The 15,973-nt window shown below is 41.8% G+C and overlaps 2 protein-coding genes across 2 annotated transcripts; both read left to right on the forward strand.

Annotated features, from left to right (window-relative positions):
- The first annotated feature begins 481 nt into the window (after window positions 1-481).
- On the forward strand, window positions 482-4,265 carry kcng3 (potassium voltage-gated channel, subfamily G, member 3). Its single transcript, XM_080049564.1, has 2 exons — window positions 482-1,261; window positions 3,354-4,265. Exons 1-2 carry the CDS (start codon window positions 633-635, stop codon window positions 3,997-3,999), a joined length of 1,275 nt encoding a protein of 424 aa, XP_079905690.1. The 5' UTR covers window positions 482-632; the 3' UTR covers window positions 4,000-4,265.
- Window positions 4,266-7,431: 3,166 nt separating this feature from the next.
- On the forward strand, window positions 7,432-15,556 carry cox7a2l (cytochrome c oxidase subunit 7A2 like). The gene is made up of 3 exons (XM_080049503.1): window positions 7,432-7,576; window positions 14,070-14,204; window positions 15,165-15,556. Exons 1-3 carry the CDS (start codon window positions 7,505-7,507, stop codon window positions 15,300-15,302), a joined length of 345 nt encoding a protein of 114 aa, XP_079905629.1. The 5' UTR covers window positions 7,432-7,504; the 3' UTR covers window positions 15,303-15,556.
- The last annotated feature ends 417 nt before the right edge of the window (window positions 15,557-15,973 follow it).

The following is a 15,973-nucleotide window of genomic DNA, read 5'->3' on the forward strand; positions in this document are numbered from 1 at the left end:
TTAAGTAACCAGGTATTAATAGGAATATGTTATTGAAAATCATAATATGATAGCCTATGGACTTACAAACTTCTCAGACAGTTGGTATTAGGCTGCAACCTTTATTATACTATCTATGGCTGCAACAGAAAAAGTTCCTGAGCAGTTATTACCATTTGCCTAAATAATGATTTTGTTCATGCGTTTGAATTTGCGTTCGTGTGTATAGGGGGAGGGTGCAACCTGTTGTCTATATCCACCATATACAAATATTTCTACTATTTCATATGAATAATTGTCTAAATTTACGCTCTGTAGTTTCTCTCTCTCTCTCTCTCTCTCTCTCCGTGCGTGGGTCTGTGCGCGCGCCAATGTGACATCATTGATGGGATCGGCTCCCGTTGACTCGCTGACTGGGGTGGAGAGTCTCTCGCACAGGGCTACAGAGGGAGAAGCAGACTAGGAGTGACGGACACAGGGAATAACTATCAGCCTCGGACCTCAGCGCAGGTCCACTTCCACTCAGAGCCAACCACGCCCCGGGGGACAGGGGAGACTGTGCCTCCTGGAAAGTCTCCCAACTCCTGTTATGGAAGGGGGAATGGACAGTGAAGCGGAGTTTTAGGGGGGTTTGGTTACAGGTTGGCAAGAAGATGAAGTTCGGGAAGAGCATCTGCGTGCTCAACGTAGGGGGAACCCGCTACGCCTTCACCCGCGAAGTGATCAGGGATTTCCCTCTGAGGCGCGTCAGCCGCTTGCATGCTTGCGCAACTGAGAAAGAGGTTCTGGAACTATGCGACGACTACGACCGGGACCGAAATGAGTTTTTCTTCGACCGACACGCGCAGGCTTTCGTGTTCATCATGCTGTACGTGCGCTCTGGTAAACTCCGCTTTGTGCCCGGTGTGTGTGAGCTGTCTTTCTACACGGAGATGCTCTACTGGGGACTGGAGAGCGTGCACCTGGAGTCCTGCTGCCAGAAACGCCTGGACGACCGGATGTCCGATCTGGGAATTGACGATCTGTCCGAGTTGGACATCGGAGTGTCGGAGGACGAGCCCGTGCAGTGCCCGGTTGAACAGGTGCAACGGACTGCGCTCACGAGGCGCGCAAAATGTCTCGAGATGATGCGCAAAGCTTTCGAGGAGCCCAACTCTTCGGTTTTGGCGCAGCTTTTGGCTTCAGTGTCCGTGATCTTTGTGGTGATCTCGATGGTGATGCTGTGTGCGAGCACCCTGCCGGACTGGGACACAGCCAAGAAAACTACAGCGGAGGAGCAGAGGTAGGCGCTAGTCTGGGTCTGTTAAGTTTAGAGGGGGCCACCACAGGAGGTAATGCGTAATGTTTTGGCGCAATGTTATATCCACTTTAAAAGTTATTTTTTTCGATAGATACTCGCCTCCATGCGTCCAGGGCAGCGGCCAAACTGATTACGCACAGTCCATTTATTACCCAGAAGGTGGATGCATGGAGGATTTTGTCTTATCCCAGCTTTGATGATGCTATTTTTTTTTTACCAAAAAAGGATAAAAAATAAACATATTTTACTATAGCATCATAGTTGATAGAAAGCCCACAATGTAAACATTCAAGATGCAAGAGATTCAACATTGTTTATTGGTCATATGCACACCAATAACATGCAGCAGTTGTTGGCAATTCAATTATTGAGTCTCAGGCTACCTTTCACAATGCAATATATAAGAAGAGCATGTATAGAGAAGCACAATTGGAAGAGAGCAACTGAGGCCTTAATAAACAAAAGAAGTGCGAAGACAACGTGCACCATATAAATATAAAGTAGAATGCATAGTAAAATAAATTGAAAACGAATAGAATATTGTACATTTAAATACAATGAATTCATGTAACTCTAATGCAATAGAATAATGTGAAATAAAATATACATGATATGAACATAAGTAAAACATAAACAAATGGACATTCTTAAACAAATGTTAACTGTGACAACATAGTGACGAGCTTAGGAGTTTAACAGTCGTATGGCATGTGCGATGAAACTGCCCCTGAGTCTTGTGGTGAGAAAACGGATGCTACCATCTACCAGACAGGCAGCAGTTGGAACAGTTGGTTGCTGGGGTGATTTGGGGGTCTTTAATAATCCGGTTGGCTTTCTTCATGAACCGCTGGGGGTGTAGAGGTTCTCCATGGATGGCAGCTCCGGGCTGGTGGTGTGTTGACATGCACTTTGTCCTTGTGTTTGGTGTTTTGACGGGGCGTCAACAACACAACATCCTCACATGTCAGGCTAGCTCCCAAGGAAGCCAATCAATAACCAATCCATATTATCTACAAAAAGGTGCAGGGTTGATTATTACACGGAAAGCCCGCCTTTGCTCTGTCTTCCCCCCCTGTCTGTGACCCCTCTCCCCCCCACCCCCTCACCTTCACAATCAATTGGGATATCTTTATTTGCTTGGTTAGTTTACATTTCACAGTACACACGAAAGGACAAACATATCAGAACAATTCATAATTCATAATATTCCAGTGAGTGATGGGTTGAAAGGGGGAAGGTGTACTTGGGGATTATCTATTAATGTAAGCAAACAAAAATTAATTGAACTACTTGCAGGAATCACCTCCCATCTAGGTCATATTTTCAGCAGTTATTCTCGCTCCAGTTTTTGGACACATGGTGAAAAAGTGGACCTCTCAACTTTCATTCCACTTTTTTTTTTTTTTTTGCTACAGCCTGTCCTCTCCAAAAAGCCTATATAAGGCTACGCTATGTACTCTCAGGCTGGACATAGTTTTGGAGTTTTGGATCGGATGCAGGGGTTAGGCAATCAACTATAAGTGTCATTTATAATTGGGAAGTCAAAAGGATTCCATTTGAAGTCTAATGCCAGGAGACTTTGAGTGAATTATATATATGAGTTGCTCTATTGAACTATATACTTTGGTTTAGACTTATTGTGCTGATGCAGTTATCCATTGGCTCTGTGGTATTTGCCGGACCTGGTTGCTTCTACAGGATGTCAAACACATGCACCATCTCACTTTGATTGCCTTTTGATGTGCTGAACAAAGGACTAACCTTGAGTTTGTTGTGTCACACTCTCTCTTTGAATTGAAACAAAATAAATATATATATAATCGCTGCCTCGGTGCAGTTTCCTGGCCATTTTCTACCTCTGTCTTTGTTTACACGTGTCAGGCCTGCATTGCGTCATTTGTCTGCTTTATTATTTCCGATAATTTATAACCCCCTGCTGCCTTGCTTCCTTCTTCCTCTTGTATGTGATTGTCAAACAGTATCTCATTTCATCCATATCTCTCTGGTGGCTCCTCTAACATTTCCTGTTTACATTCTGATTGGCTCATTTTCTCTCTTCTGCCCTTCTCTGTAGGATCGTGGAGGCCGTGTGTATTGGCTGGTTCACGGTGGAGTACACGTTGCGCTTTCTGGTGGCTAGGAACAAGTGGGACTTCCTCCGAAAGCCTCTGAACATCATTGATATCATTGCCATCACCCCCTACTATGTCACCCTGGCGCTGGCCAAGGCGGGGATGCCCGGTGCGGGTCTCGGGGTGGCTGGAGTGATACTGCGTGTGCTGCGGATGATGCGAGTGTTCTGGCTCATGAAGCTGGCCAGACACTTCCTGGGTCTGCAGACACTGGGGCTGACCCTGACGCGCTGCTACCGGGAGATGGTGATGCTGATGGTGTTTGTCTTTGTTGCCATGGCGATATACAGCGCCCTGGCCCAGCTGCTGGAGTACGGTCTGGACTTGGGAACGCAGAACCCGGATTACGCCAGCATCCCGGCTGCCGCCTGGTGGGTCATCATCTCCATGACGACGGTGGGGTACGGGGACGTGTACCCTATCACGGTCGGGGGGCGAGTGCTGGGGGGAATGTGCGTGGTGAGCGGCATTGTTCTCTTGGCACTGCCCATCACATTCATCTACCACAGTTTTGTACAGTGCTACCATGAACTCAAACTGCGCTCGGCCAGATCGGCACGCAGCCTGTCAGTGGAGATGCTGAAGTGAACAGGCATTTGGACCAGAACACCAACTTCAGAATGACATTCGAGAAACCCGTGGACCTGCTGATCCCATTGTGAAACAACGATCAACTTTGAACACGGCCCTGTTTCCTGCCAGAGATGCACTGGATTTTAATCTTCGGTCGGTCATCGTCTTCAACCAGCACGCTTTGCGCCTGTTTCCTTATCAACACCACCAGTGCAAAAGAATATGAATGCACAAATACTTATTTATCAAACACACACAGGCTCAGTCAATCCAGTTTTGACAGCCGCTGCTGTTTACACTGTATTCCCATGGTTACGCCATTAGCAGAGACGGCTGCCTTTTTTCTTTGTATGCTCTATCTAGAGCTGAGTGTGTGTGTTTGTGTTTTTTTGTCTGGCCAACAGCCTTGTACTTTGTCTAAGATTTGCACCCAGATGGTAGAAGTTACACCAGATTGATGTGTGACCTAGTTGCATTCTGTTCAACCTGTGAAATATATAAAAAAGAGTGAACAAGTGAGTGCAAAGTGGGTGTGAAGAATAGGTGCACGGAGGGCTTGAGTGTACATGAGGGGGTCTAAGCCAAGGATAATGAAATATGGAGACAGGTCAGCGAGGAGCGCAAGATAGCAGGGCAGATGGAGTGTGAAATTGAGGATAAAAGATTATGAGACAGAAATGACAGTAATGACAGAATGTGAAGCAGACTCCCAAGCACGGAATATGAATAGATGGAGTGTGCAGAGGTCTCCATTTGTGAGCGAATGCAAGGCATTTTGTTTCCCCGCATCTCCAAGGCAACAACGTCCTCCAGCATGTCAATCACGATGGCAGTGGATATGTGAACACAGAAGTAGGTCACATCCATGCATGTCTCCTGGCCTGGCACGCAACATTATTTTATTTATTTTTTCAGCGGAAAAATAGCATCTCTTAGTTGAAATGACTAAAAATAAAAATGTATTTTGAAAAACAGGGAGGAAAAAAAGATCAGCTGAGGATGTCAATGATTATGTTCCTGACATTCTTGGTCCAGACACGTTTGCCCTGTACATGGTTTTGCCAAGATGATATGATTTGTTAAAGAGACACATGATCCAAACAAACAAGTCAACACCTCTCCCACACAACAGTCTTTCTGTGCATCTCCTCTCCTCTTCCTCCTGCTGCCATCAACCATCCTCCTTTTGAACACACGCACACATACTCACACACATACACACACACACATCAAGCTGTTGCTCTTCTGTTGCGATGGAAATCAAACAATTATATCAGTCTGTTTGTTTGTTATATGTTTGTCCTTGAATTCAAATTCTACATTTGTTAGGCCAATTTCTCCATACACTTTGCAGCCTTGTATGAGCTACATTATGTATTGTGGACGGCACACATCTCAATAATGCTTATTGTTGTGTTTTCAATGTGCTTTTTGTAAGTAGTTGAACAGTCACCAAAAATGAAAGATAATAAATATTATATTACCTCACAATAATTTTTTTTACTCATGCGGTGTAGCTTATTGCCCAGTGAATTCTGGCCAGGCCTGATTGATGGTCTTTCGATCCACACCTTTTTTTCATCAGTAGACTATGGACTTGTAATTAATGTGATCAGTGTTTGAGCTTTTTGTAATAAATCTACTCTGAGCAAAATGTCTTTGAATGTGTGAGTCGCTAAACCAATACAAGCTGTGCCTGTATGAATGGAAATAGATATAGGTAATGTCATCATCGGCTTCTACGGTGTTGGAATATTGCTCTTGGGGTTTTCACATCGCTTACACCTAAATAATCTTCTTAATTAGCCTTAATAATTTATGTAGGGACTAGACAAGTGATAAACAGATAAGGCATTTTAACAGATGGTGCTCATTAAGTTTTGATGCCTTGACTTACTATTTAACACTTAATGGCCTCCCAGAGGAACTTGACATTCAGTAGGAGGAACACCTCAACCCACTGGAAGGTGCATCCAGTGCATTCTCACCGGGCTGAAAATTGTGTTAAAGTCTAGTTTACAAATACAACTGAAGGGGTAAATTGACTCTGGGGTAAAACTCTAAATCGTATAAAAAAATGCTTTTTTTTCAATGAACTCTAAAGGCTAGTTTCCATTGTCTCCAATGAGACAATTCCAGCTCATTCAATATTATATTTTCTATTCCTATAGTCTTAGTGAAGTTTATTTATATTTTCATTTTTTTTTTACCAAAGACTGCCTGACAATATCCAGTGCTCTATTGCTTTTCCAGTCTCTGAAACTCTCCAAGAGGAATCCTTTTTTGGAAAGATATGTCTCACATAAAGGTGGTGTCGTGAATCGCGTGACACCTCGCTTTTCAAAATGCTCTAATTGGTATTCATAAGGTCACACTATTCAGTGACCCTTTGTGCCCCTGCCTTTTGTAGGGTTTTCTTTCCAGTGGGTTTTTGTTCAATTTGACATTTGTTTTTTTGCTGTAAAGCATTACATTTTTTTTCTGTCTTCCCCATTAGAAAATTGTGTTAGCTGAACTTTCTAAGGTTGTGTGCAAGACAAGCGGAAACACTATTCAGGGTTAATATAAACAACCAAGATTGCGACTTCTTCGTATTGTTTTCAAGGAAATCATTTAATCATCGTCTAATCAACCCCTAAAATGTGTGATTATTATATTCTACTTAAATGATGCTACAGATGAACATCAAACAACAATAAGGCTGTAAAAGAACAGAACAATATCCATGATTATCTGTTCCATGTATTAGTGTGATTTTCAGTATAGGATTAGTTAATTAATAATACAAATGACCATGATACATGTAAGCACTGGCAGAGAACGTCTGTGCTTGCAATTGTTATTATTTATTATCTTGAGAAATCAAAGGGCTGTTTTCCCCAGAACACGACATAATTAACTTTATTAATCAACAAAGGGAAATTGTTGTGCAGTAGCAAAATAATAATAATAAAAAAAATCTAAAATCAAATGTTTATTAAAAAATAAATATGAGCATGCATAGTCCATTTCCATTGATGAATTAGTCTCCTCGCGGCACCCAAGTAAGTCATTGAAGACCTTCTGTATATTTCTAGATATTTAAAAAAGTTGCAAATACGGCCACTTTTGCCTTCCATATGATACCTTGTTTTCCTTCACCTGACCTCCCCCCATGCAATAAGATCCACTATGCCAAGACATGCTACAAGTCAGTAAATCACCGTTTCTAAATAATCATTGTATAAGTCCAGTTACTATCAGAGCAGTTTTTGGATTCTCTGAGATGCATATAGTTTTATATAAAATATTTCCATAGATAGGGCCTTATCATATATAGTATAGAAAAGGGCCTAATTCAGCTCATGGACCCATTATAAAAGCTCCAGCGGCTCGCTGAACCTTGAATTTTAAACAGGCAGCGTAGCCAGCTGACAGCTACGTCACTTTCCCTCGACGGTCGCAGCAGGTAGACCCTTTACCCGGCGATATTTTGGAGTTGGTGATACTTTTTTCCCCGTCCCCGTCCTTCAGGAGTAAAATGTACTACAAGTTCAGCGGAATTACCCAGAAACTGACGGGGTCTGCTCCTACGTCGGCCTACAGCCCTCAGGTGAGACCTGACACGCGGGGTGTCGGTGAGACACCGAGCCGCTATAAGCCGAGGATGACCTTCATGTTGTTGTATCGGAGAGCGGACACATAACACTGTGTATAATGTCCATTTCAAAGTCTTCCCTGTAGCTTACGAAGGTTTTATTTTCACTTCAAGACGATTAATAGTCTTCTCTGTAGTTTAAATGTACAAGTATGTGTCTTAGATATCAATGTATTAGTATTAACGACCTTATCTCACACACCTTAGGCAGCGATCTATCATCTCAACTCATCTTTAAAATTGGCGATTTAATTTTCTCAATGTTTGTAAAGTCACGTTGTAGGTACCATTATTATAGTCTTTAATGTCTTCTGCAAAGGGTTTATGTTTACTTGAGGACATTTAAAGGTCTCCAGTAGCCTAAAGAAGCTCTACACTAAACGGACACAGATTCATAGCCTAGGCTTACTACATGTTAGTTATGTGATAATGGATTACTTTGAGTTGTTTCTTCGAGATAACAGGATAATTCAATTGCTTCGTTATTGTTCGCCTCTGTTTAACCTAGATAACAGGATACTTATTTTGAGATCACGATCTAACAGCCTATGAAATGTTAATTCATTTAACAACACAAGTTTAGGGTTTTTCTATAGGCTCTAAACAAAATCAGAGAAATTGGCATACTTCACCAGTGTCCTCCATCATTCATTAAAGCGACTCTTACCTTTGGTGCATTTTTACACTTTTTTTGGATTAGGTTAAAATGGTATTAATAAGGTAATTACACTCTAAAATATAAGACAGACCCACCAGGAGTAAAAACAAACAATGATTTAATTCTCATAATATTATGAAAAATATATATAAAATTCAACCAATCAAATCGTTCGGACCGAACGATTTGATTGGCCGACAGACCTGTCTGTTTGCGGTCTGCTTCTGTATTGCGCATTCTCAACTAGAGGGTTTGTTTTGATTCCATGGCAGACAGTAGCGAGTAGCGACCATTGTAGAAAAGGCCCCAACGTTCATAAGTTACAGTGTTGTTAGTTCTTACAGTGTGTTAAAATGTGTTTTGTTCAGTGTGGATAGCAGTCAGATAGGGCCGTGACGTCAGTCGGACAGAGAGCCTGTTTAGTTTCCGTTCTCTTCTCCCTCGGTCAGATGTGTGAGCGTTGCCGCAGTAAGCGATCATTCCACATGGAAACGTGTTTATCTGAGTTTAAATGTGAATCACCCGTGTGTGAGTATGTACATGCAGTCCCGATCGCTGTTATAATATAGTTTGCATGCGATTCGCGGGTCGCAACAGCTGTTGTAAGTTAACGTCTCCTCACGAGCGGAGTTTAAACCTTTGTTCTTTTCCCGCGATCTATATGCGACTGTGCCTGTGAAAGAAGGAAAATAAAGATAAAACCCTACCCCTCCTCTCCTAGTCTCATGCTTATAGTCTGACGCCTTTGGCCATAAGTGGTATTCTGGCCGACACCTCTGAAGTGAAACCAGTGATACAAGCATGGAACGAGGGTGTGGGGGCATTGGAGGGAGGCGGGATGGTATGATAGTGCTGTAATTCTCAATTGCAGCATGGGTGTGAGTCCCTTTAATCAACTAAACTTAGTATATCATGATGTCAAATAAATAAGTTCAGAATGGTTTAAAGCTAATGTAGCTGTTGTTTGGATTCAAAGTTGTCAACTAGAAATATGTTGTAGAACCAAGCCCCAACCTCAGCGATTTTTACCAGCATCCAATAAGGAAGTGACCAAAACTGTAGTAGACCGGAAGGGCCACTGAGGGTGGTACCAAGACTGAGCAATTTTTCTTTGACTCACTTGTTAGACAGGCCGTTTTCAAAGTCTTATTAAAACTATTTACAGCCTGGTCCACAAAACCATTTTAGTCTGTATGTTTAGGTCATATCTCCATGACAACACTGAGGGGGGTGAATTTTTTTGGACCACGCTAGTTTTTATTCTTTTGGAGGTTAAAATGTATTGGCGCAATCTCTTGGCGCACAGCTCTCCGCCCGTTGTCCCTCACTTTGCCTCGGAGGTATACGTCAGCTATCTCCCTCCCCCCGACGTGAGGCGGAGTAAAAATCTCACAAAATGGCGACGCGCACAAACCAGGATTATTGGATGCCGTGTGAATAACTGAGGTCAGCCCGGATGCTACGTCCATATTATTTACTATCTATGTGTAGAACATGAAAAAAAAAATGTACCTAAATTATTCTGTAATTGAAAAAGGATCATAAGTACAATGTCATATGGACACCGTGGCTCAGGTGGTTAAGCGGGTTGGCCAATGATCCAAGGGTTGGCGGTTCAATCCCCGCTCTGCCACCTGTGTCATGGTTGTTGTGTCCTTGGGCAAGACACTTCACCCACCTTGCCTCGTGTGAATGTGTATGACTGCTGTATGTTTGAGGTGGTGGTCGGAGGGGCCGTAGGCGCTGAATGGCAGCCACGCTTCCGTCAGTCTGCCCCAGGGCAGCTGTGGCTACTATGGTAGTTTACCACCACCGGTATGACTGTGTGTGAATGAATGGAACCTGGAACCCTGTAAAGCGTCTTTGAGTGCCTTGAAAAGCGCTATATAAATCCAATCCATTATTATTATCATCATTATTATTATTATTAATTATATGAAAATGACTGTTCAGAGAGCCCAACATCATGAAACATGTGGCCCATTTGTTACACATTTATTTAGCCTCATTTAACCGTAAGTTAATTGTAGGCCTCAATGTGTTAAGGAAGGAGGGTTGACGTATCGTGTAGTAATTTCTATGACTATAGACTTCACGTTACCCATATAATTGAATATTTTTACTTTTTAACTTGGAATGAACAGTTGGACATGGAATCATACATTATATTTCCTGTGTTTTCCCGTGATAACGAGTTAATTTCAGTGGTTTTGCCAAGATAACGGGTTAATTTTCTTTATTTGGATTTACTGAACTTTTGTGTAACTGAAATACCGGTATTTTTTTATAACAGTGAACAAAGATCTGAGTGCTGTCATTTTCCTCTAAACAATATTTCCGAGGTGATTAAATAGCGTTTTTAGCCTGAGAAATCCAGACCCACATCTAGAACGATATAGGGTCTGGTACTGGCCACGATCATTTACTTTCCCAACTCAAGGAGCAGCACCAACGTGTGCATTTCAAATACCACTGCTCGCAATTGGATAGCACTACGACCAATCGGAGCAATGAACAAGGTGACGTATTCAGCCCCGTTCATTTAGCGAACAGCGTGGTTAACTGGTAAAATAGAAAATTCTTCTTTCTGGCTAATGAAAGATTTGAGTGCAGTCTTCCAAATCGTTAAGTGTCGAGGCCAAAGCCGTTTCAAACTCAAACAACTTACATGCATGCCCAGCTCTGTCGTCATCCGGTTACATCCGCTCCAGATACATGTGGCTCTGGCCCGCCCATATCGGATAGAACGATTTGATTGGCAGGTCGTACATTTCCGACACAGTTAATGAGCTCCAATAGATCGTGTCCAGACCAACAGGCTGAGCAAATTTAAATCCAATGTCTGGATTTCCAGGCTATAGTGTTTTAACCCTTGCATGGAAATGATGACTCAACCGTTATCCAATCAATGGACTACAATGTGTAGCTCCACCCTCTTTGGACCCTAACAAAAGGGTGACAAAAATAACGACACTCTTTATATTAGAGTTATTGTGATTTTAAGAAGGATGAGTTCATTAATACTACAATATGACCAAAGCTCGCAAATATTTATATATATCAAGAGAAAACAAAGCTTGTAAAAACAAATGCCATTTTATCGATGTGACAAGATAATTACGCAGAGCTCTCGTAATATAATAAGTAATGAGAGGAAAAATAATTCAGGAAGCAGCAGAGAGACTTTGTTGGAGGATATTTTCTTGTGAAGGAAACCTTAATAATAATAATGGATTGGATTTATATAGCGCTTTTCAAGGCACTCAAAGCGCTTTACAGGGTTCCAGGTTCCATTCGTTCACACACAGTCATACCGGTGGTGGTAAACTACGATAGCCACAGCTGCCCTGGGGCAGACTGACGGAAGCGTGGCTGCCATTCAGCGCCAACGGCCCCTCCGACCACCACCTGAAACATACAGCAATCATACACATTCTCAAAAGGCAAGGTGGATGAAGTGTCTTGCCCAGGGACACAACAACCATGACACAGGTGGCCGGGCGGGGATCGAACCGCCAACCCTTGGATCGTTGGCCAACCCGCATAACTACCTGAGCCACAGTCGCCTTATTCCCTGTCCTTCAGAGAGAAAATGTGCTAATGCGCTGCACTTTTATATAACCTTTATTCTGAAAGGATTTTTTTCCCATGTGGATCTGGCCTTCAAGTGATTTTACAGGCAATTTTGAATTACAGTGGGTTCCCTCAGAGCATGTGCCAGATGTGACCTTTTTTTATTGTTTCTCTGTCCTTTTGCATGGAGCTACCTTTTGTTATATGTTTTATTATATGTTAAATGGATGCTAGTTACATATGCAAGCGAGGGACTTTTTGGTCACTTTTGGATTCAGTCAGTAGTAGTGAATTTGTTTGCTGACAAGCTTAATACATCTTGGGAGTCCATCCTTAAAACGGTAGCCCTTACCTACTAATGGGGAAAATGACACATCACTTTAATACAATCATAACAACATTGTATTGTTGATATCGTTATGTGAATGAACAAAATCAAGCAAACACAACATTTTCTATAAAATATTGCCGTCTGCTGAACAATGCTGCAAAACCAAAGCCTGTGGTGGCAGTGAAGTTAATTGCTGATTCCTGACATGGTGGAAATCTCGCCTCAAACAGTAATTGCTTTGGCCTCAGCCTCTTTTTACTGTAATTGTTGTAATGATTTCATCAACCCTTTCGGTTCAACCAGTGTCTCCTCTACCTGCACACACTTGGCAAATCGATGGAGGCAGGTCGATAGAAAGGCTGTGAAAGGTCTGTCACAAGGTTACAAGATACAGACAGACAAAGACCTTCACACTGTAGGGCTTCCACCTTACCTAGTCTGTGTGTGTTTTAGGGGCACCTGAAGGCAGCATTTTCTATTCTCTCCTTGGCATTTTGCTTATCAGTTCTCAGCCTATTGCACACGTTCCTCTGTAACATGTCTCTGTATTTCTGGAAAAATGGACCAAGATGGGTTACTGCTTTAAACACGTTTTAAGATAAGCCATGCCTATAATTGCTAATAAAATTAATTTGCTGTCAATGAATAGGTCAGATTTTATTTCCCCCGTGGTAATTGGTTTCGCTTGTTGTCATTTTCAGACCCAAGGTGTGTGAGCATTGATTTGCTACTTCCAAATGAGAGGGATACTAAGGAGGCCCAGTTTTGAATCATTATATAACTAGCTGTCTGAAATGTAGCAAAATAGCATAAAATAATAGCATGATTTCCCTACAGATAAAAATCTATCGTCCAAAATCACACGGGTGAAGAATTTTTGAAAATGTTTCTGCATAAATCTTATGAGAAAGACCATTCTGTCTCGGTTATCTTCTTTTCTGGGGGCAAACTGAGCTTGAAAAAATCCAAAGTTACGGCTGCATTTGACAAGGAGCTCAACAAAATATTGGGTTATCGCTCACGGATAAAACCATTGAACAGATATCAAACATAAATAAGCCTGGGTTTATATACTGCTGTTTGTCGTGTCCAACTGCTACTTGAGATGCTCTACAATAGAGAGGCACTTGAATGTTCTCACGAGAGGAGAGGAGGGAAATGGTGAATTAAGTACTTGTGTAATCACTTGCATTCATGCAGCAGCACTGAGCTCAGTACAGTGTCCACAGAAAGTACACTGTGGACTTATATTCTTCACTGTTGATTATTACTGTAAAAGAAATAAGAAATCCCAGTTTCGTGAGAGAGAAAATGATCTGAACAAACCTCCTCTCTTTCCATTGGAGCAGAAACGTTAGACTGTGAGGAAGAGGGATGGAGGTGAAGCCAAGATACTGCATCACGTATCAGTCATATCTGAACCAGACACACGCACATGATACAAATAGTTTTATTCATCAACATTTATTGAGTATGAATGTCAACCTTGCTCAGGGAATCAAAGATAAATAGATGCTTTGTATAACTCAAGAGCCTGTCTGAGAATTGTAACTCTACAAAGGTCTCTGTAAAGACAGATATTTTTTTTTCTCAATCTTAAAGCCCTTTCTGAATCACTTGAAATTCTTGACTCCGGTGCCTGATACTGATGTTTGCTGATCCACCCACATCCCATTCCTACCCTAGTGTTTACACATTAAATCGATCAATTTATCTTTATTTTTCTAAATGTTAAGAGTAAGAAATAACGGATGTCTAGTTACATTCACTGTTAATCAAATCTTTTCAAAACAAAAAAAGCCAATGAGTTTTTCTGGTACTGAAAACATGTAAATAAATGTTTCTGCATGCGTATTAATTCTGTTTTTTGTTGTTTTTGTGTTCAGGGGCTGAGGCCGGGTGTTCCAGCAGAAACCCCAAGCATGGTGTTTTCCACACCCACCAAGGTGGTGTCGGACGCCAGGACCACGGTGGAATACCTGGGAAAAAACAAGGTCCCTGACTTCCAGAGGTTATTCCAGGTAATGAGGAAACATGAAATGGCCCTCAGCATTAGATATGGGGGAGGGGAACAAAATCAGCCCCTTGTCACAACACTTTTCATTGTTGTTTTCACAGCGATTCAGTGTTTGTTGATTTATAAAAAAATAAAAAACTCCTCAGAGGATTCATGACCAGCTAATGTGTCTGCCTGATAAAGATCCTAACTTAATGAGTCAAAGCACTGAAGAAGTACGAGTTTTAGGTGATAAATGATATTTTGGATCTTTGCTTTCCTCCTCAGTATTCATCACATAAGAGGCAGTGAGGGATATAATAAGTCTGAAGCAGCTTCAAGCTGAAAAGGGCAATCACTCAAACAAATGGAAAACAATGTACTGACGACTGCAGTTTGCTAATAACAAGAACTTTGTTAGTTTTTATTGACGCAAAGCTGTTTAAGCCAGAAAAACACATCGACAAGAAATCTGGGCAGAATTTATTTTTTTTATTTCTTATCAAACTACCTTTTATTTGAAAAGAAAATAAGATTTTTTTGGGGGGGTATTTTTGTCTTTTTATTGATGGTTGTAAACCTAGAGAAGTGTACTGGAAATGTGTGTAGAGAGAAGGGGAACATTTTTGCAATAAATGTCACTGGCTGGAATCGAAACAACGGTGCACGCAATAACTACATACTTTTAATTGACAATATTTCATTTGGAAAAGTTAACGATAGAAAGATTTCTCGTCACAATGGTCAGGCGCGGGGGGAAAGAATTCATGTAAACATGCAGAACACATTTCAAACTTTAAATTTTTATGTCAAAATAAGATGAAGGAAGATTTTGTTCCGGCCCAAATAATCCAGACAAGAAGAGGTCTATCATACATGGCAAATTGCCGAGAATACTCTGTCCTCTCTTCATAATGTTCCCCCTTTTCTTCCTTGCTTCAACCCCTCCCATCCCTCCTCTTCCTGTTTCATCCCTCTCTCTCAGACGTCAGACGGTATCCCCATTCATCTGAAGCGCGGCGTCCCCGACAGGCTACTGTACCGCACCACCATGGCTCTCACTATAGGAGGTGCTCTCTACTGTCTGGTGGCTCTCTACATCGCCGCAAATCCCAAGAAATGAGTGACCAACAACCACACAAACCCTGCGAATCTTTTACAGTAACAAACCTCCTTCATGTCGCTGCTTTAACGACATCATCATTCCCAGTCTCCACCTGACCCTCGCCACTACGCGACACCTCTAGGGACTCTTGGATGAGAATTTAGCATTGTCAGAACAACACACCGTTCATACCATTAATAGTGTCAGTTATCTTTGTAAAAAAAAATATATATCTATGTTAATAAATTTTAAATGGGGAATCAAAGGTAAAATATTCTTTGTGTCTTAAGTCTTTTTTTCCTTTTCCCATCTATCACTGAAACAGCAATCAGTACAGCACATGTTTATTGCCAATCAACCGACAGATGCCAATTGACTTGATTGAAATTCTCCATGGGGGGAAGGGTGGACTAGGGGTACAGCTATATCAGCTCTTACCAGTCCCAAAATAAAAGCAGTGATGTAAAAAATAGATTTTCTTAGCTGTCAATAGGCTTGTGGTAGTGCAGCAATAAGAGTGTGTGTTTGTGTGCACGAGAAAGAGAGAGAGAGAGAAAGGATGATGGAGACAGCCCGTCTGGAACATAGCTGCTGCTCACTTGGCTTAAGTACCGTCTCATACAGTATTTATATGTGTGGGCCCCGGTGTGAAGTCTTCTGCTTCACGCTGAGTTCAGAGAAGGTTTGTT

The sequence above is a fragment of the Ammodytes marinus genome (genome assembly GCF_949987685.1).
Source record: "Ammodytes marinus genome assembly, chromosome: 20".
In the NCBI taxonomy this organism is placed as follows: Eukaryota; Metazoa; Chordata; class Actinopteri; order Uranoscopiformes; family Ammodytidae; genus Ammodytes; species Ammodytes marinus.